This window comes from Carassius carassius, chromosome 4, assembly GCF_963082965.1.
Source record: "Carassius carassius chromosome 4, fCarCar2.1, whole genome shotgun sequence".
Classification (NCBI taxonomy): domain Eukaryota; kingdom Metazoa; phylum Chordata; class Actinopteri; order Cypriniformes; family Cyprinidae; genus Carassius; species Carassius carassius.
The window spans coordinates 2,549,063-2,572,746 of record NC_081758.1 but is presented as its reverse complement, the minus strand read 5'-3'; the positions used below and the strand labels follow the sequence as shown (position 1 = coordinate 2,572,746).

The 23,684-nt window shown below is 36.4% G+C and overlaps 2 protein-coding genes across 5 annotated transcripts in view; both read left to right on the top strand.

The window, feature by feature from the left end:
• The window catches only part of LOC132132512 (terminal uridylyltransferase 7-like), a 29,421-nt gene extending 10,230 nt beyond the window's left edge, over positions 1-19,191 (top strand). For 2 of the 4 annotated variants that reach the window (XM_059544916.1, XM_059544923.1), the window contains 17 exons: positions 1,040-1,266; positions 1,533-1,683; positions 4,195-4,281; positions 4,609-4,709; positions 5,448-5,505; positions 5,808-5,911; positions 7,428-7,517; positions 7,682-7,795; positions 8,638-8,715; positions 9,429-9,606; positions 10,433-10,480; positions 10,697-10,788; positions 10,927-11,042; positions 17,007-17,161; positions 17,234-17,286; positions 17,383-17,449; positions 18,564-19,191. In XM_059544916.1, the coding sequence (XP_059400899.1) occupies positions 1,040-1,266; positions 1,533-1,683; positions 4,195-4,281; positions 4,609-4,709; positions 5,448-5,505; positions 5,808-5,911; positions 7,428-7,517; positions 7,682-7,795; positions 8,638-8,715; positions 9,429-9,606; positions 10,433-10,480; positions 10,697-10,788; positions 10,927-11,042; positions 17,007-17,161; positions 17,234-17,286; positions 17,383-17,449; positions 18,564-18,628 (1,784 nt within the window). In that variant the 3' untranslated portion in view covers positions 18,629-19,191. Of the gene's footprint in view, positions 1-1,032; positions 1,267-1,532; positions 1,684-4,194; positions 4,282-4,608; positions 4,710-5,447; positions 5,506-5,807; positions 5,912-7,427; positions 7,518-7,681; positions 7,796-8,637; positions 8,716-9,428; positions 9,607-10,432; positions 10,481-10,696; positions 10,789-10,926; positions 11,047-17,006; positions 17,162-17,233; positions 17,287-17,382; positions 17,450-18,563 lie in introns of those variants that run through there. The other 2 variants (XM_059544932.1, XM_059544937.1) reach the window with 2 other exon arrangements.
• A 947-nt stretch (positions 19,192-20,138) lies between these two features.
• LOC132129167 (iron-sulfur cluster assembly 1 homolog, mitochondrial-like) lies at positions 20,139-23,252 on the top strand. Its single transcript, XM_059540656.1, has 4 exons — positions 20,139-20,292; positions 22,295-22,348; positions 22,450-22,555; positions 22,900-23,252. Exons 1-4 carry the CDS (start codon positions 20,212-20,214, stop codon positions 23,046-23,048), a joined length of 390 nt encoding a protein of 129 aa, XP_059396639.1. The 5' UTR covers positions 20,139-20,211; the 3' UTR covers positions 23,049-23,252.
• The last annotated feature ends 432 nt before the right edge of the window (positions 23,253-23,684 follow it).

The window sequence follows — 23,684 nt, the reverse complement described above, 5'->3', positions numbered from 1 at the left end:
ATCGATTGTGCAATCGATTTTCGAACTAAAAGTGACAGCCCTAATATATATATTATCAAATTAAACTAACACTGAAATAAAAAAATAATAATAATGCTAAATATAAATAAATATTTAAAATCACACTCACACCAACAACTAATAAAAAGACAAAAGCACATAGCATGAGTAATGAAACCTGAGCCCATTTGTTATTTTCTTGAGTTTTTCTTTTTATTCCTTGTGCAGCTGAGTTTAGCCACATTTGAGATCAACAAACTCTGGCTGTTTAAATTCATTACTATAAAATTCAGCATCATTTTTTAAGTTAACACATTTAAAATGTTATATTGGTTCAGTGTTGTTATTGTTAACTGAATCAGTTTCACTCATTGCAATAAAGCTGAAGTAAAAATAATAGTAACGCTTTACAATAAGGTTCATTAGTTAACATTAGTTAACATTAACTACTTAAGCTAACGAACTAAGAATAAACCGTAGCTTTACAGCATTTATTACTCTTAATGTTAATTCCAACATTTACTAATGCATTATTAAAATCAAAAGTTGTGCTTGTTAACATTAGTTAATGCACTGTGAATTAACATGAACTAACAGTGAACAACTGTATTTTCAATAACTAACATTAACAAAGATTAATAAATAATTTTAATAAGTGTATCGTTCATTGTTGTTCATTGTCAATGGAACCTTACTGTAAAGTGTTAACATTAAAATTAGATTGAATAATATATATTTTTTTCATACTAGATGAATTTTTTTTGTGTGCATTATTTAGCTATTTATTATTTAGCCTCTTCCAGTGTCTTGACCTGGAAAAGGCCCTGAACAGTCCAGAAAAGTCAAGCAAAATTATAATAGTCAAGAAAAAGTCCATTCCTCATGGTTTTGATCCAACCAAATTGGTTGATTTTTCTAGTTAAAATAAGACACCGATAATCACTAACACTCTTGTAGTGTAAGTTCAACTAAATTCTCTTGTAAAATAGTGGACAGTGATACTCTGGAAAATTACAAATGAACTTTTTTTAGGGTGAAGATGAAGACATAGAGCTGGACGGATCTGGATCTGATCAATCTGGCGATGAAATCTTCCCGTTCGAGCGGGAGATGAGTGATGATGTGGGGTCTGATGCGGCTCATCCAGAGGAAGCAGTGTCTGTCCTAAACAAACCCAAAGCTGATTTTACCAAATCTGAATCTCCTCAGACGGCTCCTGAAGGCTTTCAGTACATCTTCAGCAAGCGCTTTTTCAGTAATGGCAAGGTAAAATGCTTTTTTTCCTCATTTGCATGGCTACTGAGTCTTTGTGAGTCCATCCAGTCATGCAATTAGTAAAAAGTAAAAGCTTTGTCGTTGTTGCCAAATATTCAGCTGCTGTTGTTGAGCAATTGCTGAGAAATTTGATTAAATATGAACATATTTCTGTTGACATTTATTCAGAATTTTGACGTTTAATAACTTCCTTCATCAGACATTATTTCAGTTTAATGCGGGTCATATTGACAGACTAACTTCATCTTCTCTGTTAGCCCCCCGTTCTGATATGCAGTCTTTGTAAGAGCGATGGGCATCTGAAACAGGACTGTCCCGAGGACTTCAAAAGAGTGGAGCTGGATCCCCTTCCACTAATGACTCTAGACTTCCTCCAGATCCTCGATGAAGTCTGTGAGCAATGCTACGGTAAGTACCCTGTCAATATATTCGGCAAAACACGATTTTCCAGGCATTCCTTTTTAGTTGTTGTTATTTTTGTGAACTAAACCGGAGAATGAAGAATATCATGGATGTCTGTATTAGTGTTGTCAAAAGACACGGTACTTTGGTACCAAGTCGGTACTAAAAAAAAATGAAAATGTCATGTACCAGGTTTCTTTAAGTACCGGTGGTACCGAGGACCCGGTCAAGCCGGTTCTTGACGCATACAGCGCTATGATTTCCGCGAAGCAGAAAATGCAGACGGAATCTCAAAATCCAGTCATGAAAATGAAACTTACATTTTAATATGGACAGTCACGGAATTTGTCAAAGTTAGCATAAATTAATCAAATCTCCATATGGACCAGTCTTTGTAAAAGTTGGTGGAAATATGAATCCTACATGTTCTGCGCGTCTGTGCATGAATGAATGAATGAATGGGATAGACGTGCGGGTTTGTTTACTACATAGACTGAAGCGCGTCTGTCGTCTCAATGAGGACATAAATACATAAACAACATCACCAGAACTGTCACTTCACAACCATTTTACCATTTCATTTGAGTAAAACCAGTATCAGTTAAAAGGTATTTATGGTAACCCATTAAAATAAAAGTTCATTTTTACATAAAGGCATTGTGCTAGAAATATTACTATTATTTAGTAGAATGTATGTGATACTGCTACTACTGTTGACAAAATTAATACAACTTTATTTTTTAAAGAAATAAATCACACTATTTCTTCCGTGTTTTAATTTTAATAGCAAATCCCCTTTATTTAACAAAAAATAAAATGTTTAAATATCATTTATTAAAAGACAAATTACATTTGGGTGAAACTTGTTTACTTTTTTTCATAATTATATTACTTATAGAAAAACTTTAAACACAATTGTAAATAAGTATAAAGAATGGCATTGGTTTTATTCTTGGTGTTAAAAAGTGTTTTTTTTTAATTAGCATATTTTTGTGTTTTGCTTTGGTAACGAAATTAGTACAGAGAACCGTGGATTTTCACTGGTATCGGTACCGAATACTGAAACTTTGGTGCTGTGACAACACTAGTCTGTAGCTTTGGAAAGGAATGTTTTAATTCCGTATTGCATAAATTGATTATTTATTAAAAAAGAATGAAATGATTGGGGGGGGGGATTTATTATCTCTCAATATGAAATTAAAAACTGTGACCTCTGCTTATTTATCCTGAAAACATAGAATTTTTATTGGACATTATCTTGTATTGGTATAAGCCTCCAGAAGCTTTCCTGTAGACAAATATTGATTATATTGTATAGGGATGCACGATATATCGGCCACCATATCGGTATCGGCCAATAAATGCTACATTTTTCTGTTATCAGTATCGGCCCGATAAGAACATTTTTCCGATATCTTAAAGGCGATAAATAATGCATTATTTCCTTCAGAAACACTTGACTTGAGATGACTTATTTGCATTATGTATTATTTTATTTATTTGTAAGACTTTTTATGATGAAATTTGGTAATTTTTAAATGTACTGTACACTGTTCAAACTAGGCTGCTTATGTTGAAGTGTTTGGGATGTGTCTTTTAATGATGAGACCTTTTTTATAATCAGGCTCTAAAAAAGTATATAAAAATTTGGATATAGATTTATCGGGCAACATATCGGTTATCGGCTTTCAAATTAAAAAAAAATATTGGTCATCAGTATCAGCCAAAATGTTCATATCGGTGTATCCCTAATAATGTGATTAGGGTGATAACGTTTTGTAATCTAATGAATTACATGATGTACTGATTATATTGTATTGAATTTTATTACAAATGAATTGAACATAAATTTGGACTTACCCCCAAAAGATCATTTTAAAGTCATGATTTTTTTTTAGAAGAGAACAGTATTGCATAGACCTTACAAAAAGTAACTTTGGAAAGAATTTTTTTAATTCCGTATTACATAAATTATGATTTTTATTTATTTCGTTTTTAAGAAGAATTAATATTGAAAAATGAAATGATAGGGTGAAAAATTATATCTTAATATGAATTTAAAACCTCAAGCAAATGGCCTCTGCTTATTTATCCTGAAAACATTTCATTTTTATTGGACATTATCTTGCATTGGTATAAGCCTCCACAAGATTTCCTGGCTACGGTTGCCAGGTGTCAAGAGATTAAATCCCCCAGTCAGAGATTTTCTCATTACCATGCAAGCAAACCATGCAAGTTGACGTTCGCTTAATTTGTACTTAATAATTTTAATGAAATGTAAAAAGTGACAATAACATGATCAATAATCATGATTATATTTTTGGGGAATATAATTGCGATTAACCATTTATCCATTATCATACTGCCCTGTTGTGAAAAGCGCTATACAATTAAACTGTAATTGATCAGGAAATTTTTTTTATTTTTATTATTATTGTTTTTAACAGATTGAGAAATTTAGCATGCACTTGTTCTATGCGCATAGTTCCAGTGATAAAAATGGTTGTATTAATTTAGGTGACTTTGCACCAGATGATGTGGAGGTGAAAGTCAGAGAACATATTTTACAAGATTTCGAGATGTTCCTGAGATGTCATGTGCCAGGTGAGTATGAAAAAAGAATTTGGCAACCCTTTACTTGTAGGTTGTAATAATGTAGCTTGAATGCGTTATACATTTTTATAATATAATTATATGATTTCATTTTATTATAATAATTATTGTGTTATATTCCATTTCACTGCCTATGCATGTCTCTATTTTTTCTGCACTAAAGTCTCCTGTCTCCGAGACAAATTCCCTGTGTGTGTGTGTGTGTGTGTAAACATGCTTCTGATTCTGAAAAGGGCCAATCAGAAGTCAGAAGATTTGACATGTATGTAATGGGAAGACTATACAGATGCTTATTCATTAATGTGTATTTTTAAACAGGAGCCAAGTTGGTTTTGTTTGGCTCATCCAAGAATGGGTTTGGCTTTAAACAGAGTGACTTGGACATCTGTATGACTCTAGAAGGCCAGGACACAGCAGAGGTAACATGACTTATTTCTACAGCTATACGAGGTCTTCATGACCAGGAAATAGTAATGTATTACAATGCATAACATACTAATCACATTACTTGCGTTACATTACTTTTGCATTACTTTTTAAATCTGGGCCGGGCTTGCTTCTTTGTTTTAATATAAAAAGTAATATTTTTGGAAACGTAAAAGCCCTTTCACCCCAAATGTTAAATTATCTTATTTATCTAAAGTCATTTTTGCATATTAGTATGGTTGAATTGAATTTTTGCTTTTTGTTTTTAAAGAAGTGGAAATAAATAATCCTGAAAAATTGTATATAGCTGTTTTTACAAAAACATGGAGCAGCACAACTGTTTTCAACATTAATAATAATCAGAAATGTTTCTTGAGCAGCAAATCATAGTAGAATGATTTCGGAAGATCATGTGACACTGAAGACTGAAAATACAGCTGCGCATCAACATAAATAAATTACATTTTAACAGATATTCACTTAGAAAAGAGTTATTTTAAAATGCAAAAATATTTCACAATGTTACTGTTTTTACAGTATTTTTGATTAAATCTATGCAGCTTTGGTGAGCAAATCAGACCTGTTTTAAAAAAAAAAACGTAACAAAATCTTACCCAGCCAGATAAAAAACGATTTTTAAGCACTTTTTAGCCCCTGTTTGCACCATACAGTCTATGGTTTGCACCTGTGTTTTGCACTGATTGCGTGTGTGATTCTGGCTCCTCTCACAGGGTTTGGATTCCATGGCTGTTATCGAGAGTTTGGCTAAAGCGCTGCGGAAACACCACAGTAAGCCCTCCGTCTGACACTGCCTGTTGTTTACACTACACTTCAGTTTTCATGAATGAAATTGAGCATTATTATGGAGTTTTGAGACTTTTAGGAAGGAAAAGGCTATTCTGTTTCTACACTGTGTCCTCTCTCCGTACTTCTAATCTTCTGAATGGATAATGAAATAACAAAGAGCCTGTCTGTACGCTTCAGGCAACCTCCGTTTACTCCAAATGTGTGTTGTTCAAATAAATCAGTGGTTTTGTTTTACACCCCATCTCTCTCTACCTCTGCCATGTCTATTTATCCATTCATTTTAGGCCTGAGAAACATCCTACCTATTACTACAGCAAAAGTCCCAATTGTGAAGTTTTACCACACCAAAACTGGACTAGAGGGCGATATAAGCTTGTACAATACACTGGTGAGAGAATAAACCAGACACAACATTATTAAATGGACGTTCAGGCCAATAAGTGTCGCAGTTGATTGTAGCACTAATATTTCATAAGAAGAGAGCCCTCTTTACATATTTGTCATGTGGCTTCTGTAAAAAGGATGGACAGTTCCTTACTTATCGCAAACGTTTATACTTTAATATTTCGGCATAAGTACTCTGCTTGTTTGGATTTCTTCACACCCCTGCATTCATAAAATCTCTTTTTATTACAGATTTTAATTTGGTCGGACATCTCATTAAATAGCCACTGCAGCATCTAAAGCTTGATTTTTGAAATGTAAATAAATAGCTTTTATGATTTAGATTTGCTCGTTATTTCATAACTTAGCCGTGTGCTTGTATGGTAAAATAAATTCCTTTATTTATGCTAGTTATTCCCTACTTCTGCTCTCTAAAGAAGTTTTTCACATGCACCACATTTGTTAATTTCATGCCCAGAAGTGAATGTATGTGTTCATCATTCAAGTCAAATCAAGTATTTATTTGTAGATCAGGATCACATTAAGGTCAACTTAAGATTGTTACGTCTAACTAGCATTAAAAGCAGGACTGGCAAACTTTTTTATATCCCCTGATTTAAAAAAAAAAAAAAAAAAAAAAGGTTATTGCCTTACTTTTTTTTTTTTTTGAAGTCAGAATTGCGAGATATAAAGTTACAATAATGAGAAAAAAACATGCAATGCTGGCTTTTTTTCTCAGAATTACATTATTGTAAACACAATTTCGAGTTATACAGTCACAATTGTGAGTTATGAAGTCACAATAGCGAGATAAAAACGTGCAATTCTGACTTTTTTTCTCGCAATTCTGACTTTTTTCTCAGAATTACATGATATAAACTCGTAATTGCGAGTTACAAAGTCACAATTGCAAGATAAAGACATGCAATTCTGCCTTTTCCTCACAGTTATGACTTTAACTTTCAATTGCGATTATATTTCATGCAATTCTGAGAAAAAAAGTCTGAATTGTGAGATAAAAAGTTGAAAATACCTTTGAAAAAATTTTATTCGGCAGAAACGGGCTTCCATAGTGATAAGTGGATAGAGGCTGTCAAACAAATATTTAAAATATCAGATATTTAATATATTGTCTTGTTTCAAAGTTAATTTGGAGAATTATTGTTAAAATGTATCCTAGTCTTTGTTGTGAATGTGCTGAATGTCAGGTCACAGTCTTTATCTACATCGATATGTTTGTTTTAGGTTTATATACAATTATACATGTTTTGTTTGTTTTTTTTTTGTTTTTTACTTTTACTATATTTTTAATGTAATATGCAATACTTATCACTGTGTTTTTTACTTAAATGTATATTACAGTGAGTGCTTAATATAATAGCAAGCTCCTAACTCTAAACTTCACTTTAAACTCATATTAAGTCCAAGTAGTTAACTTATACTACTCACTAGCTTCTGATGTAAGTGCACATACGGTCAAATAAACAGCAACCGAGATTTTTCCATTTGATTTTCCTCAGGCTTTGCACAACACGCAGTTACTGGCATCATACGCTGCGATCGACGCTCGGGTGAAGATCCTCTGCTACGTCATGAAAGTGTTCGCTAAAGTGAGTTTGACGCATTCATTAAAAATCGTAGAGATGGCACAAATCATTGGCTGCGCTTGAAGCTAGAGCGAGAAAGAAAGTTGGTTTTTGAGGAAAGGTTCTGCATTGGGTTCAGTGGGATGCATCACAGTTTCTGATGTGGAGAGCGATGTTTGTGTTTTCAGGTCTGTGATATTGGCGATGCGTCCCGTGGGAGTCTGTCTTCATATGCCTACACCCTAATGGTGCTGTACTTCCTTCAACAAAGAAGCCCGCCTGTTATCCCAGTTCTCCAAGAGGTGTCTTTCTGGACCATTATAACTTTCTTAATCACAGTTACTTGTAATAAATGATTAGTGGTCGACCGATATATCGGCCGATATTTGGCATTTTTCTAATATCGGCGTCAGCCGATAAGTTTCTCTGCTTGTTAAAGTTGAACAAAAGGAATTAATGTATACAAAAAGTATTATAACGATTGCTTTTATATTATTAGTATTATAATACTTTCTTGTTTGCCGTCAGCATTAAGCAAATACGCATTTATATAATTTAAAGATCTTTGAATGATTAGTGAACATTTAATTTCACAAACCTTGCAAACTCAGCTGTGAGATCTTGTGAAGTGTGTATCCAGCATGATTGCGTGTTCTCCTGACGGTCGGTCCGTGTGAATTGAATGCTTTAAACTTTAAACCCGTGATTTCAAATCATGCTGTGCTTTATGCATTTATAATAATAATACAAAAATGATAATAATAATTATATCGGCTTCATATCGGATATCGGCCCCCTGCTTTCCAAGATATCGGCATCGGCTGTCAAAAAAACAGTATCGGATGAACACTATAAATTTATTTAACTTCAAGGTTACAACTCTTACAACACTTAATGCAGTACTTTAACCATTAATATACAAGCACGTGTGAACACCAAAAATTCTAAATAATTTAGAAGTGAAGTAATCCATAGATATTTCCATAATCCTGATATATTTCCTCATATATATAGTAAAAGGTAAAAATGTGAATTAATGGAACAATTTAATTTTGTGTATATCCTTCTGTATTGCATTAAGTTCATCCTAAACTACTGTATTTTGGTAGGACTGTGTCTGAATGGATTTTGTGTGTTTCTGTAGATGTACGTTGGAGAGAAGAAGCCTGTAGTTCTTGTCGAAGGCTGGGATGTGCATTTCTTTAGTGATCTGAAGAACTTGGTGAGTGAGATTATTTTAATAGAATAGCTGATTGTAATTTTAAAGTTTGTTGTGTGATGTTTTGAACATAATGTGTAAAAGTAAATCTGAACTGAAGTTTGGCTTCTGATGTGAGTTTTATTATCCCAAATTATGCTTTTGTACAAAAGCAACAAATAAACTTTACATAGTTTAACAGTCCTCAAAGTCTTTGATTTTTGGTATGCATTTCTAATGATCACCAAAGCTGACTTATTTGATCAAAAATACAATAAAACAGGAATAATCAGAAATATTATTAAAATTTAGAATAGCTGTTTTCGAGTGTAAATCACACGATCCTGCTCAAGAAACATTTCTGATTATTACAGAATATTACCATTTTACTGTATTTAAAAAAAAAAATAAAAATGCAACCGTAGTGAGAATCAGAGAGTACTTTCAAAAACGTTAAAACAAATCATAATTATTGCAGTTTTGAAGAGTAGAGTAAGTGCACTAGTGTAAATGTGATTTTATCAACAGTGGGATAATTCAAAGTTTTTATCGGTGTCAGTACAACCTATATTTCTGTTAGGCAGGAGGAATTTACTGTGTTTCATCCGTGGTCAAATTTAGTTTAGTCCTAAAGCATCCAGTGGAAACATTTTTTTCTTTTTTTATTTGTTTTATATGTGTGCCTTGAACTTGTGATTTAATAGCCAATAAGTCTGGGACTGTTGTTGATTCCTCAGCATAAATACTGGCCGGGGTACAAGAAGAATGAGGAGTCTGTGGGGCAGCTGTGGTTTGGGCTTTTGCAGTTTTACACTGAGACGTTTGACTTCAGGGAGACCGTGGTCTGCATCCGCAGGAAAGAGCCTCTCACCACCTTCAAGAAGCAGTGGACCTCCAAACACCTCGCCATCGAGGGTAAGCGCAAACTACTGCGTGCTGAATATCAGACGAGGAACTTATGAATATGCAACAATAACCTGTTACACTTTCAGAAAAAAAGGTACAAAATCTGTCAGTTTTTCTAAAGGTACACTTAAAATAGCTAAATAGCCCATAATAGAACCTTTTGAGAAGGTAGCGCTCCAGTGGCATATTTTGTACCTTTTTTTCTGAGAGTGAACGTGTACACAGAATTAAAGGTACAAAAGCTGTCACTGGGGGAATGGCACCTTTTCAAAAGATACACTTTTGTACCTATTAGGTTCTAATATGTACCTTTTAAGGTACTAAAATAGTCCCTTTGGTACAAATATATGTACCTTTTGAAAAGGTTATTTGACATAAAAGGTTACATGACAATCGCATGCGATCAATCGTGCAGCCCAACTAGAAAAATGGTTTGCTAGAAAAATATTATGTCACTGCTCCACTACACTGAGTGAGAGCCGTTACTTTTTTAGAAATTAGACATTATTATCATATGCAATATAATTTTTATTGCATTTCAAATATTTATTTTTTTATTTCATTTTACTTCTTATTATATACATTTATATAGACTAGGGCTTGCACATCTAATCATTTTACTAGTCATTTAACAAATTAACATTAATTTACACATTCCAAAGGACTTCAGTTTGAGAGATAAAATGCAAGACGGAAAACCACAAAAAAAATAACAACAGTGTAACACATTTTGTACTTAAAGTAGCAGTAATTTAGTGCATTTCTTTAAAACTGACATTCCTCAGCACTTTATGTGTTACAAGATCGTAGTTGTTCATTTGTGTGTTTCTTTCAGATCCCTTTGATTTGAGTCATAATCTTGGAGCTGGTCTCTCACGGAGAAGTATGGCATGCTTTTGTGTTGTTTTTAAAAGCTTTATTAAGATGAATCACCTGTGTTTAGCTGCTGTTATCCATCAATGACCTTGTTTGTTTAAACCATTTCAGATTAATAGATGCATTTTTGTGTGCATTTTAGATCTATAGTTGTTGACTGTTGTTACTCAACCCTTGTCTTGATATCTTGTCGTCATGTTTTCTTCTGTGTGGCTGTTTGCAGTGGCAAGCTTCATCATGAAGGCCTTCATCAACGCCCGCAGAGTTTTCGGCACGCCAGTCAGAGACTTCCCTCCAGAGTATCCCAACAAAATGGTTTGTGTCCTTTATGTTGACCATATAAATTCTGATTAACTAGTTAATATTGAGAATTGGTCTTTAAACTAAAATGTTACCAAATTCTGTAAAACCGCTCCCAAGTCGGTGTATTTGATGTCTCTCTTGTGTTGGCAGGAGTATTTTTTTGACCCAGAGGTGCTGACAGAGGGCAAGCTAGCACCCAATGACCGCTGCTGCCGGGTCTGTGGGAAGATTGGGCACTTCATGAAAGACTGTCCGATGCGGAAGAGGTAGTTCAGCTCAAGATCTGTTGGAGAATATCTGTTTTAGTTCTCGTTCATACTGAACACTGTATTTACATCTGGAACATGCTATAATAATCCATAAGGAACATGCACTTCTGTTTAAAAGTTTGGGATCAGTCAGACTTTTTTATTATAGAGATGAATACTTTTATTCAGCAGGGATGCATTCAATTGATCAAAAGTGATAGTGAAGACATTTAAATTGATTCATATCACAGTTTTCGCACATCTCAGATTAGGGCTGGATGATTAATCGAAAAGTAATCAAAACCGAAATTCAGAACCTCTAACCGACTTAATTTTTAATTTAGAATCTCAAAACTTATTATAGCACGTTTTTCTACTTTGGAAGGAACTAGGCTATTTTCAACCCACAGCTTCACAATAATATAGAGACAGTATGACTAATTCACACACGCAATCACTCGTACTGGTACTGTGCTAATTTATCTTTATTTATCTCTTACACCGAGCAATAATCTGTAAGAAATGTTACGAACATAGATCAAAATATAGCTGCAAGCAGCAGTTACGGGGCCAAGCACTCCACTGGCAAATTTAGGAGATAAGCACGGCATGGAGCAACACACCAAATGCAAAAATTACCAATTACAGCAATATTAAGATGATTGTAATTGAAATGACTGAAAAATCATAAATATAACCACTAGTAATATGATTAAATGGCTTATCACTTTTACCAACAGGTGGAGCTGTTATCAAATCATTTTGGCGTATTCTGTGATAGATGACAATGGCACACACACAGTTTGAGGTCAATATGCCAAAGCATTGCAGAGATATAGGCTGAAGTGTCATTTTTGCATCATGCCTCAAATTCGTTGCGGTGGTATGCTAAAACGTTTTTGTGCATCGTTTCAGAATCCATAACATTTTGTAAGCACAATTTGAAGATCATCTGATTAAATTTTGGTGAAAATCGTATCAACGGCTGATGAGGAGTTCGAAAAAGTATGTTAACAACATACATTACAGACCAAAAGTTTGGGGACACCTTCTCATTCAAAGAGTTTTCTTTATTTTTATGACTATGAAAATTGTAGAGTCACACTGAAGGCATCAAGGGCTATTTGAACCCAATCCAGATGGTTTAGGGGTGAGCTGGACCGCAGACAGAAGGCAAAAGGGCCAACAAGTGCTAAGCATCTCTCGGGGAACTCCTTCAAGACTGTTGGAAGACCATTTCAGGTGACTACCTCTTGAAGCTCATCAAGAGAATGCCAAGAGTGTGCAAAGCAGTAATCAAAGCAAAAGGTGGCTACTTTTGGAGAACCTACAATATGACATATTTTCAGTTGTTTCACACTTTTTTGTTATGTATATAATTCCACATGTGTTAATTCATAGTTTTGATGCCTTCAGTGTGAATCTACAATTTTCATAGTCATGAAAATAAAGAAAACTCTTTGAATGAGAAGGTGTGTCCAAACTTTTGGTCTGTACTGTAAATCAAAATAACGGACAGGAAGTTCAGCTTACTCTGGTATATTTGATATCTATGTTGTCAGCATTAAGACAGGGAATATTTTGAGACCAGTTTCATTGCAATAGCCTGATGCAATTAAAAGTTATTAGCATTTTTATAAATGTAATTATTAATGGTTAATGATTGGTTCATTACTCTTGACCAATAGGTGGCATTGTTACAAAACTGATGTGGCATGGTCAGTGTGAGGTGACAATGACACATACAATGTTTGGTGCTAAAATGTCAAAGCTTTATTGAGATACAGCCTCAAATGCATTTTGGCATCCTTCCAGCAAATTCATTAATGCGCTAAATGAGAACAGTTTTGTATATCGACACGAAGTCCATAACTTTTAGTTGGCTCAATCTGGAGATGATATGATTTAATTTTGGTGAAAATTGGACAAACGGTCTAGGAGCAGTTCGAAAAAGTAGGTTTTGACTGAAAATCAAGATGGCGGACAGGATGTTCGGCCAAATAAGGAAAACTTGGTTTCTACAGTCGTGGCCAAAGGTTTGGAGAATTACATAAATATTGGAAATTGGAAAAGTTGCTGCTTAAGTTTTTATAATAGCAATTTGCATATACTCCAGAATGTTATGAAGAGTGATCAGATGAATTGCATAGTCCTTCTTTGCCATGAAAATTAACTTAATCCCAAAAAAACCTTTCCACTGCATTTCATTGCTGTCATTAAAGGACCTGCTGAGATCATTTCAGTAATCGTCTTGTTAACTCAGGTGAGAATGTTGACGAGCACAAGGCTGGAGATCATTATGTCAGGCTGATTGGGTTAGAATGGCAGACTTGACATGTTAAAAGGAGGGTGATGCTTGAAATCATTGTTCTTCCATTGTTAACAATGGTGACCTGCAAAGAAACGAGTGCAGCCATCATTGCGTTGCATAAAAATGGCTTCACAGGCAAGGATATTGTGGCTACTAAGATTGCACCTAAATCAACAATTTATAGGATCATCAAGAACTTCAAGGAAAGAGGTTCAATTCTTGTAAAGAAGGCTTCAGGGCGCCCAAGAAATTCCAGCAAGTGCCAGGATCGTCTCCTAAAGAGGATTCAGCTGCGGGATCGGAGTGCCACCAGTGCAGTGCTTGCTCAGGAATGGCAGCAGGCAGGTGTGAGCGCATCTGCATGCACAGTGAGGCCAAGACTTCTGGAAGATGGCCTGGTGTCAAGAAGGGCAGCAAAGAAGCCACTTCTCTCCAAAAAAAACATCAGGGACAGATTGATCTTCTGCAGAAAGTATATTGAATGGACTGCTGAGGACTGGGGCAAAGTCATATTCTCCGATGAAGCTCCTTTTCGATTGTTTGGGGCATCTGGAAAAAGGCTTGTCCGGAGAAGAAAAGGTGAGCGCTACCATCAGTCCTGTGTCATGTCAACAGTAACGCATCCTGACACCATTCATGTGTGGGGTTGCTTCTCATCCAAGGGAGTGGGCTCACTTACAATTCTGCCCAAAAACACAGCCATGAATAAAGAATGGTACCAAAACACCCTCCAACAGCAACTTCCTCCAACAATCCAACAACAGTTTGGTGAAGAACAATGCTTTTTCCAGCACGATGGAGCACCGTGCCATAAGGCAAAAGTGATAACTACTGTAAGTGGCTCGGGGACCAGAATGTTGAAATTTTGGGTCCATGGCCTGGAAACTCCCCCGATCTTAATCCCATTGAGAACTTGTGGTCAATCCTCAAGAGGCGGGTGGACAAACAAAAACCCACTAATTCTGACAAACTCCAAGAAGTGATTATGAAAGAATGGGTTGCTATCAGTCAGGATTTGGCCCAGAAGTTGAAAAAAGGTCCTGAAAAAGAAGAGCCAACACTGCAAATACTGACTCTTTGCATAAATGTCATGTAATTGTCGATAAAACCCTTTGAAATGTATGAAGTGCTTGTAATTAAATTTCAGTACATCACAGAAACAACTGAAATGTGTCCTTAGAGTGAGCCCATACATATGTGTGTCAATTCTGGTGAAAATATCTTAATTCACTTTAGAGTTATAGACATTTATATGAAAAAACAAGTGAAAAATGACTGACACATGACTTTGCATTGTACTACCCCTTACTATCAATATTTTCGCATTTGGGCATTGGTGTGTAGCTATCGACCTATGTTTCCGAACTTCTGACGGTGGTTTCGTCTCGATCGGAATAGCGGTTCGGAAGATATAGCCAAATGGTTTTTAAGCGCTAAATCACAACACTACACAAACCGTAAGGCGAAACCTAGCATGTTTGGTATCGTAGGACTCGGTAAGGTTTCAGGTGTCTAATTAGATGAGTCTCGTGAAAATAAGTCGACCACACCCAAAGTTATAAGCATTTGAAAAAAAACAATTCACCACTAGGTGGCGCTGTTTCGAAAATTCTCACGCTCCTTTAGGACATTGTACTGATGACCCATACCAAGTTTCGTAACAATCCGTTAATGCGTTCTTAAAATACAGCATTTTAGCACAAAATTCAAAATGGCCAGCAGTCAAAATGGCCAAAATGGTACAATTGGATATCAGTCGACTCGGCATGTTGCCCTGAATCTAACATGACCAATTTTATGATTTTTGGACAAACTGTTCAGAAGGTTTAAGCAAAATAGCAATTTTTTCATATCTCCAGACCAGCAGGTGGCGCTGTGCCGAAACGCAGCATGTAGCCTCATGTCATACTTATTATGACATGCACCAAGTTTGGTCTGAATATGATAAATCATTGCAGAGATACAGCCTTACGACTGTTTTTGCAAGCTCTACGTAAAATTTGTTAGAGCGTTTATCGAAATCGTTTGACGAATCAATTTGAATTCCATAACATTTGGTCAGCACTGCCTGAAAATGATCTGGTTAAATTTTCGTGTAAATCGGACAAAACGTCTAGGACGAGTTCGAAAAAGTAGGTTTTTCAAAAAATTCAAAATGGCGGCCATATTTCTACGACGGAAAATGACTTCATAGGGTGCAATCGAATCGGCATGAGCTCAGGAATCAGAGGACTTAGACACACCAAAATTTGTGTACTTAATGTTGGCACTGTCCTCTATCAGAATGTCAAACCATTACAACTTTCCCGCAATCGGTTATATGGGCTGCCATAGACTCCTAGTTGGAAGAAGGAAGAATAATAATAATAATAGGAACGGGAACAATTACAATAGGTGCCAGATCGCGCTTTCAATAGGAAACAATATCCCACCTTTAATAGTCGATCTCAACGTCTGGCTGAGGCCAGTCTAAAAATACCCTCAGGACAGTTGACAGAACACTGCTGCATGTCGTCATGAAAGCGTATCATTTTCACGTGTTATTAAGCCTTGCCACTTGCCAATTTAACCGTTCAAAAAACTATAAAGCATTCAAACACAAGACGCTGGAAAGCTGAACTGAGTAGCTGGTTACTCGCGCGCTGTGCTCGGTGCACATGCGGAGAGAGAGCCGCGTCTCACAGACGGTAACACTGAACTGAGCTCTCGTTTGCGGACTTGCTAATGCAATCTTTTCACACCACCGACTGAACACAATTAATCATTGCTTGGTAATTGGCCAACAAAGTATTGACTGTTGCCTGAAGTTTTGTTTGATAGAAAGATATGTAATGGATTACATTCAAAGTTATCTGAAATTATCAAGATGAATTTGTTCTGACAGTTTAACTCTGAGTTCTTGTAATATTTTATTACCATTTTCTAAACTATAGCAAATAAACTGATAATGTGAGAAATGTTGAAGGCGTCTGAATAAATTTTGGTTTGACTGTATGTTTAATTTTTACAGTGCTATTTTACATTTAATTATTCGGTTTCTGTACCTGGACACTTACAAACTTGAAAAAACTTAAACACTGTGTAAATAGCACAAACAAATAAACAGAAGGAACATACAATTTAAACACTTTCAAACAGGGCCCACTGGTACAACCTGCACCGGGGCCCTGCTGACCCCAACTATGGCCCTGCTTACAGTACAAACCTTGTCAGTGAACTATGAGGGCAAAAAAACAAAACCGAAACAAAATAATCGTTCATTAATCGTAATCGAGGTAAAATGTTCAATTAATCAAGGTTTTGATTTTAGGCCATAATCGTCCAGCCCTATCTCAGATATCATATCACAGTTTTTACAAAAATATAAAGCGCCACAACTGTTTTTCAACATTGATAATAATCAGAAATGTTTCTTGAGCAGCAAATCTTTATATTTTCATGATTTCTGAAGATCATGTGACACTGAAGACTGGAGGAATGATGCTGAAAATACAGCTGCGCATCACAGAAATAAATTACATTCACATAGAAATCAGCTATGACCCCACATTTTGAAATGTAGTGCACATATTCACGTTAAGATGAAAATAAATCCTTAATAAATCAGATGTGGGATGCTTATAGGCTGATTTGGGTTGTTGTTGATTCATTTGTCTGAATGGTTTGCCCAGACAGAGACGTGACCCTGATGGACGTGATGTGAATCGAGCCGATGGCAGAGCGATGACGGACGGTGGACGCTGGCGGCAGAGAGAGGAGAGGTGCTGTTATCTGTGCGGATCCAGCGCTCACATCAAGAAAGACTGTCTGCTGGCCAAATCGCTAGGTAGCTGCGTTCATCGCATTGTTTCAGTTTTGCAGGAATCTCTCAGTTAATCCGTGTGTTTTCTCTTTGCAGAATCCTCCCCAAACACACACCAAAGAAGCCCTGTGTGCGACAGGGACAGACTGGTATGTCTCATCTACACTTTTCATCATGTGCTAATACTGTAGTTTTGGCTTGGAGCTCAACATGAAGAGCTCAGTTGGATTCTCGTGTGTTTGTAGGACGGTCCTCAGCAGGACAGGAAAAAGAAGAGAAAATCAAGGAGGATGATTTTGGGTCCTGAAGCAGGTGAGCGCACTACATGGTGATTTCTGCCCTGCTGAGAATGTTATTGTTTAATTCTGTGTCTTTTAGTGTTTAATCCAGTTCAGTCATTTACAGGATTGAAAACCAAATCAGATGCTGAAAAATGCAGGTAGTGGTAACCACATTTACAGAAATTACACTCAACTACAACTAGCTGTTAATCAGTTTCTTCTGTATTCTACATGGCACATATTGACTCATTTGTGTTGCCAGATCTTATTCGAAAAAATGGCAGATTGAAACATGTCCATAATAAACTCAAATCCAAATGTGTTTTCTTGGAAATAAGCCCATCACAAAATATAGTGACCTGTACCTGTCTACTTTAATGACCCATAAACTAGATCACTTTATGAGCCGGGCACGAACAGCAAACCCAGAGATGCTTAAAAGGGGCATCAGATGAAAAATAAACGTGTCTTAGCAGTGTGTGGACACAACAACCCTACAATGATAAAAATCCATTCACTCCTTTGTTTTTAATCCCCCAAAAACCTAAAGAGTCTCGATCATCATGCCGTTTTGATGATGTCATACTGCTCAGGCCCCGCCCACCACTGTCCCGTATTCGCATATCTCTGCCATTCGAATGCGCCACTGAATACACAAGAAACAGAAGAGAGGGGCGGGGTGAACAGTGGCTTCTTATCATTTAGAGACATGCACCGAAACGGCTCGCTGTGAACAGAGCTGTTCTTGACAAGGTAAAAAGGTGTTGTATTACACAACCATTTAAGGAATTTTAACCAAAGTGTGTTTAACCAAAGTTCATTTCATGAACACCCTAAAAAAAAATTATACCAACATCTGAAGTCCTCTTTAATAAGCATTGCTTATAATGAGTGGACATGGCAACCCTTCAAGAGCACACTCTGCAAAGCAATCTTCCAGACATCAAACATTCGCTCTCGTATTTAAAAGCAGTTTTCACTCCTGAAACATTACTGTGTTCACTGGCCTATGTGAGACTGTTAAGTGTATTCATACCAAGATGTTCATTGTGTACAAGATTTGACACTCGCAAAGGACTTCATGGAGCAGCTGCTGTCTTTACTCTGAATATAACTGATGATGTCCTGTTGTCATGTTATTGTAGGTAGTCTGGCCAGCAGACATGCATCATTAAATGCGTCTATGGAGAAGTGGAGCCCTTTCAAGTGAACGATCTAAAGAGAAGAGGCTGAAGTGTGCTGGTTCTGGATCTAAGCAGGCTGAGCTCAGTATTATCATAAACCCCAGTTAGAACACCTCGATTAATGTGCCTTGTATCGGTGTCTAATTTTTATTTTTGTCTTTTTCTAATCATGAAATGAACGTGATGTGATGTTTCTCATTTGATCTGTTTTTATTTTTAAATTAAAAGTCCAGTTTGATTACCTTTGTAATTTAGATTGTAGGCTCAATTTGTGCTTTAAATTTGCTTGAGTAGTTTTAGTGAGAAATTTGCACAATTGTGCGTCTTGTGCATGTACCAAGAAGCATTTTATTTTGTATAAATTGTACATAAAGAAATGCTAGTTGTGGTCTGTGTATTCATAGTTATGCTGAGATTATTGCCTGTTCTTTGTGCTTTTTTCAGTTTGTCTAGGCTTGGTTTTAGTTGCTTTATTTTATAGTTATATTAGTACTTCAATGAATTGTGTATGTTTGGGAAAAAGGCTCCATTGCTACAATGCATTTGCTTCAGTGCCAATAAACTACATGAATTCCTTCCATGTTAGTAATTTAACTCTGGTCCTCTTTTTTTTTGACAATAAATACATTTTGTCAATGTAAGGTCTCTGCGTTTTGTGTTGAATTTACATTTTCTTACATCCCTTGTGTCAATTTTTGCAGGTCTTGGTGAGAGAAGACATCTGATATCACTATACTCAATTATTTTTAATTTTTTTTTGCATTTTTGAGAAAAGTTTTTTTAATGTGTTTTGGACCACTTAAACAGAAATGGCCAGTTCTTGTATTGGAAAGTTCATTTAAATTTATTCAATTTATTGTCAATCTAAAATATACCACCAAGTTTACCAATTGATGCTGTCTAAATAAAGGCCCACTATCAATATGCCTTTTTTTGTTTGTTTGTTTTTGCAAATAGTCAAAACTTATCAGTAATTATACTCTTAGCTCTTTCTCTCACGCAGTTCTAGTGAATATTTCATAACACTAAAAATCTACAAGCACGTGTTTGTAAGTAGGATGGTGGATAAATACCTGGTGATTTTGTACTATAAAAATACAAATTTTCAGCTGTTAAATTATTGTTTCAAAAACACGGTAACAGTTTTCTAGGCCTAAAACCAAAGAGCTCGTGAAGCGGGTTATCTTTGGTTACTTTAAAAAATAAATGTATATAGACTGCTGGCTGGAGTTCATTTCCACTTGTAAGCAATCTCAAGAATTTATAGATTTAAACGATTACTTTTAGTGGACATAAATCGGACTTTTGAGCCCAATGTTATCAGAATCAAATGCTACAATTTCAACGAATTAGTTCTATAGTTATCTTTAATAATCATTCAGTATAATCATTCCGCGAACTAGCCTCACTAGACTCGTTAGTCGTTATAATAAGTTGCGTAATACACTCATACTGTCAAATGGTAGTAAAGCCTACAGTAGCGATCACTCATTGGCTTTACGAGCTGTCACTCAAATCACCAGCCAATCCTGTGCGTCTGTAGAGGCGTGCGTTCCGCGCATTACCGCTGGTGTTTACATCCAAACCAGAAGTACTCAGTAGCTCCAACATGTCAGCCTCTATAGCACGGGCGACGGTGAGGGCGGTCAGCAGGCGGAAAATACTGCCAACGAGAGCTGCTTTAACGCTGGTGAGTGCTGAGTCTCTTTACAACACGACGAAGAAGCCGAACAAGCATCTAGTTCTCAAAAAACGTGACGTTACTCGGCTTAGCGTGCGTGACAGATGCGTCCAGTGCTAGCCAGAGCTCGGTTATCTGATCAATAACAGGATAATAACAGACAGCCTCGTCCATCCTCACACATCCACACCGGGAGTCACTTATAACAGCAGCTTAGGTCTGCTTGTGTTGTGTCTGTGCTGTTCAGGTTGAGCTCTAGGTCAGGGTTTGGGCAGGTTAGCCGCTAGCTGATACTCAGAGAACCAAGGAACTTCTACATCTGCCTTCAGATATATATATTTATGTTCATATATTTAATATCCGCTTGTCTGGACTGTCCAGCAGCAGTTGTTTAGGGTGAGGTCAGGTCTATGTTCCTCTGATCAGATAACTGGGTTTGTTGTTAAAGACTGCAGCAGTGTTTATTGAGTACGTGCTGAAGTGACGTGATCTGTTTACACTTGGTTAAACCGGAGTGAACCTACTTCTTTAAAGATAGTGTGAATGTGACCATGCCACCATGGGATGTAATTGTGTATCTTCACCATTAAAATCTTCTAAAATTTATTTCTGCCTCATCATTTTGACAAAAATGTACACTGGATCACAGTCAGAAGTTATTACAAACACTCAATGGTGATTGATAGTGACTTTTAAGTAAATGTGTTGTATTAATGATGATTGTAGCTATACTTTCTGTTACCCAAATCTAATTATATAAGTATTTTATCAAAAGAAGTCACATAAGATTTTTAACTATAGTAATATCATTTGTATCTGGATCAGGGGGATGTGGGAGGGCAAGCCGTGTAATACCACAGTAAAGTAATGCCACAACTTTCACATCTGTGACCAAAAATGACAAAGAAAATAATGACAATAAATCTAGGAATTATTGGATTGTTAGATTTCAAATCATTAGGGATCAATGCAATGAGCAGTTTGTGGATGGTAGCTGTAATATTATTACTGATTAGTAATCGTATTAGTAATTAGTTACACTTCTAGTTACTGCCCAACACTGGATGTTAATGACATGTTTCTAAAAATGATTTAGAGATTTACATAAAGAGTCCACGAGTGAAGCAAGAAACCGCAGGTAATAGATGAAACCATAGTTTTCACTGTTGATTAATCACAGTATATCACAACAGTTGTTTTGTATGGTAAATTTTCTGACAAAAATGCATTATCTAATTAAATACACACTAATTTGCATCAATTCCGGAGCATAAATCTGAAGCTCAGATAAAGCCAGGTCCAAAGTTCTTGTTCGATTGTGTTGACATTCGAACTAAAGGTTTTTTCTGAGGTGGTTTTGGATTTTCCATAAATCAGAAAATACTGTCAACAAAGATGTTTTTATTATTCATATAAACCAGTGCAAATGATTTCTGAACAAAACCCTCTGTGAGCTTAGATGAGTTTGGTGTGTGTACAGTAAGTGAAATATAGTGTGCAAACAAAAATCACAATGATGAAATAAACACTTAAATGTGTATTTTGGATGTTTTTTCCCCACTAGTCTAAAAGAAGACATCTTATGGAAGTAAAACAGCCCAAATTCTCAAAATTGACCCGTGCTTAAAGGCCTTAAAGCAGCATCTTGTTGTTTATCAGCCCGGAGGTTTACACATGCTGTTACTCTAGTCTGCTGTTGTCAAAGGAAGCTCACACATCTGCTTCATGTTTGATATATATGCAACCAATGTTTCTTTCTCAAATTCACTCTCAGAAAAAAATGGTCTCTAGAGAGGTACCTCTACAAAAAAGCTACTAATATGTACTTTTTAGATACTAAATATGTACATTTTAGGTACTAATATGCACACTTTAGGGGTGTACTCTCTGAAATGATTCTGATCCAGTGGCCGCTTTTCTGAAAGTGTTTTATCATAATGGTTTTGTCTGATCATTATGCCTTCTTTCATTTGCCATAAATAATCACAGAGTGTATTTTCTTCATTCTCAGACGCCTTCGGCCGTGAATCAAGTCAAACAGCTTTTACAGAATAAGCCAGATTATGTGAGTATATAAGTCTTTGACATCTGCAGCCTCGGTGATCTATGTTTTTTTATTCCCGTCTGGTTTTTTGAATGATATATTATTTACACGTCTTGAAACAGATCGGTCTGAAGGTTGGTGTTCGAACCAGAGGTTGCAATGGCCTGACTTACACACTGAACTATACTAAAGAGAAAGACAAATCAGACGAGGAGGTGTTACAAGATGGTGAGTAACATCTGTTCAGAAGGAAAAAAAAGAGCTTGGAGATTTTCAATGTTTTTGCTCAGCAAGGCTGCATTTATTTGATTAAAAATCCAGAAATATTGTGAAAAAAGATTACCATTTAAAATGTAAATGTATTTCTGTGATGCTCCGCTGTATTTTCAGCATCATTCCTCCAGTCTTCAGTGTCACATGATCTTCAGAAATCATGATAATATGACACATTTCTGAATGCAGTCTGAGAGTCAGAAGCCTGTTCTGTCAGCTTCGATTGTTTTAATGTATCCTGAATGTGTGTGTGAACGCACAGACGTGTCATCGATGGGATGTTGGTTGTGTTTCTCCAGACGTGAGAGTGTTCATCGAGAAGAAGGCTCAGCTGACGCTGCTCGGCACGGAGATGGATTTCGTCGAAACGAAGCTTTCCAGCGAGTTCGTGTTCAACAATCCCAACATTAAAGGGACGTGTGGTTGCGGGGAAAGCTTCAACATATGAACCTCGCCACGTGTTTGGCTTCACCTAGAGCTCGAGCCCTGCAGGACATCCAGGCCACATCCTAGATCCAGATCCAGACAGACATCTTGAAGACTGAGGAGCAGAAGAGACCATCGTTTCCTGAGCCGCTTTCATCTGTTCATCACACACTTCACTGAGCAGCTTGATGTGTGTATGCACTCAGAGTCACACTCCATGTTCCTGCATGGAGAGTAATCTAACGCGTAATAGTTGTGGTTCCTTCTCGTCCGGTTGCTCTGATTTTTGATCTTTTGATTATCCCGATGAGCCGAACCTGCTGGATATCGTAACACGTCCTCGTGGCTCGTGTGCTTTCTCGTGGCTATTTGGTGCACATCTGTAACCATCTACATAATATTAGAAGATTTCCCTGATGTTAAGTGATTGATTATTAACTTGGCACTTTCCGCATGCCACTTGTTGTCATTTAACCATATAATAACACGCAGCACAGGAACTGATGCCAAGTTTTGAAATGTTATTGTCTGATATGTACATAACAGTGTAAAAGCCTCCGACTGTCTTTTAACGCACAAATAAACGTCCATTCTACTCCAGTATGAATCAAATGCCTTTATTGTCCTGAATGTGGCGCTGTTCTTCTGTAATGACCCA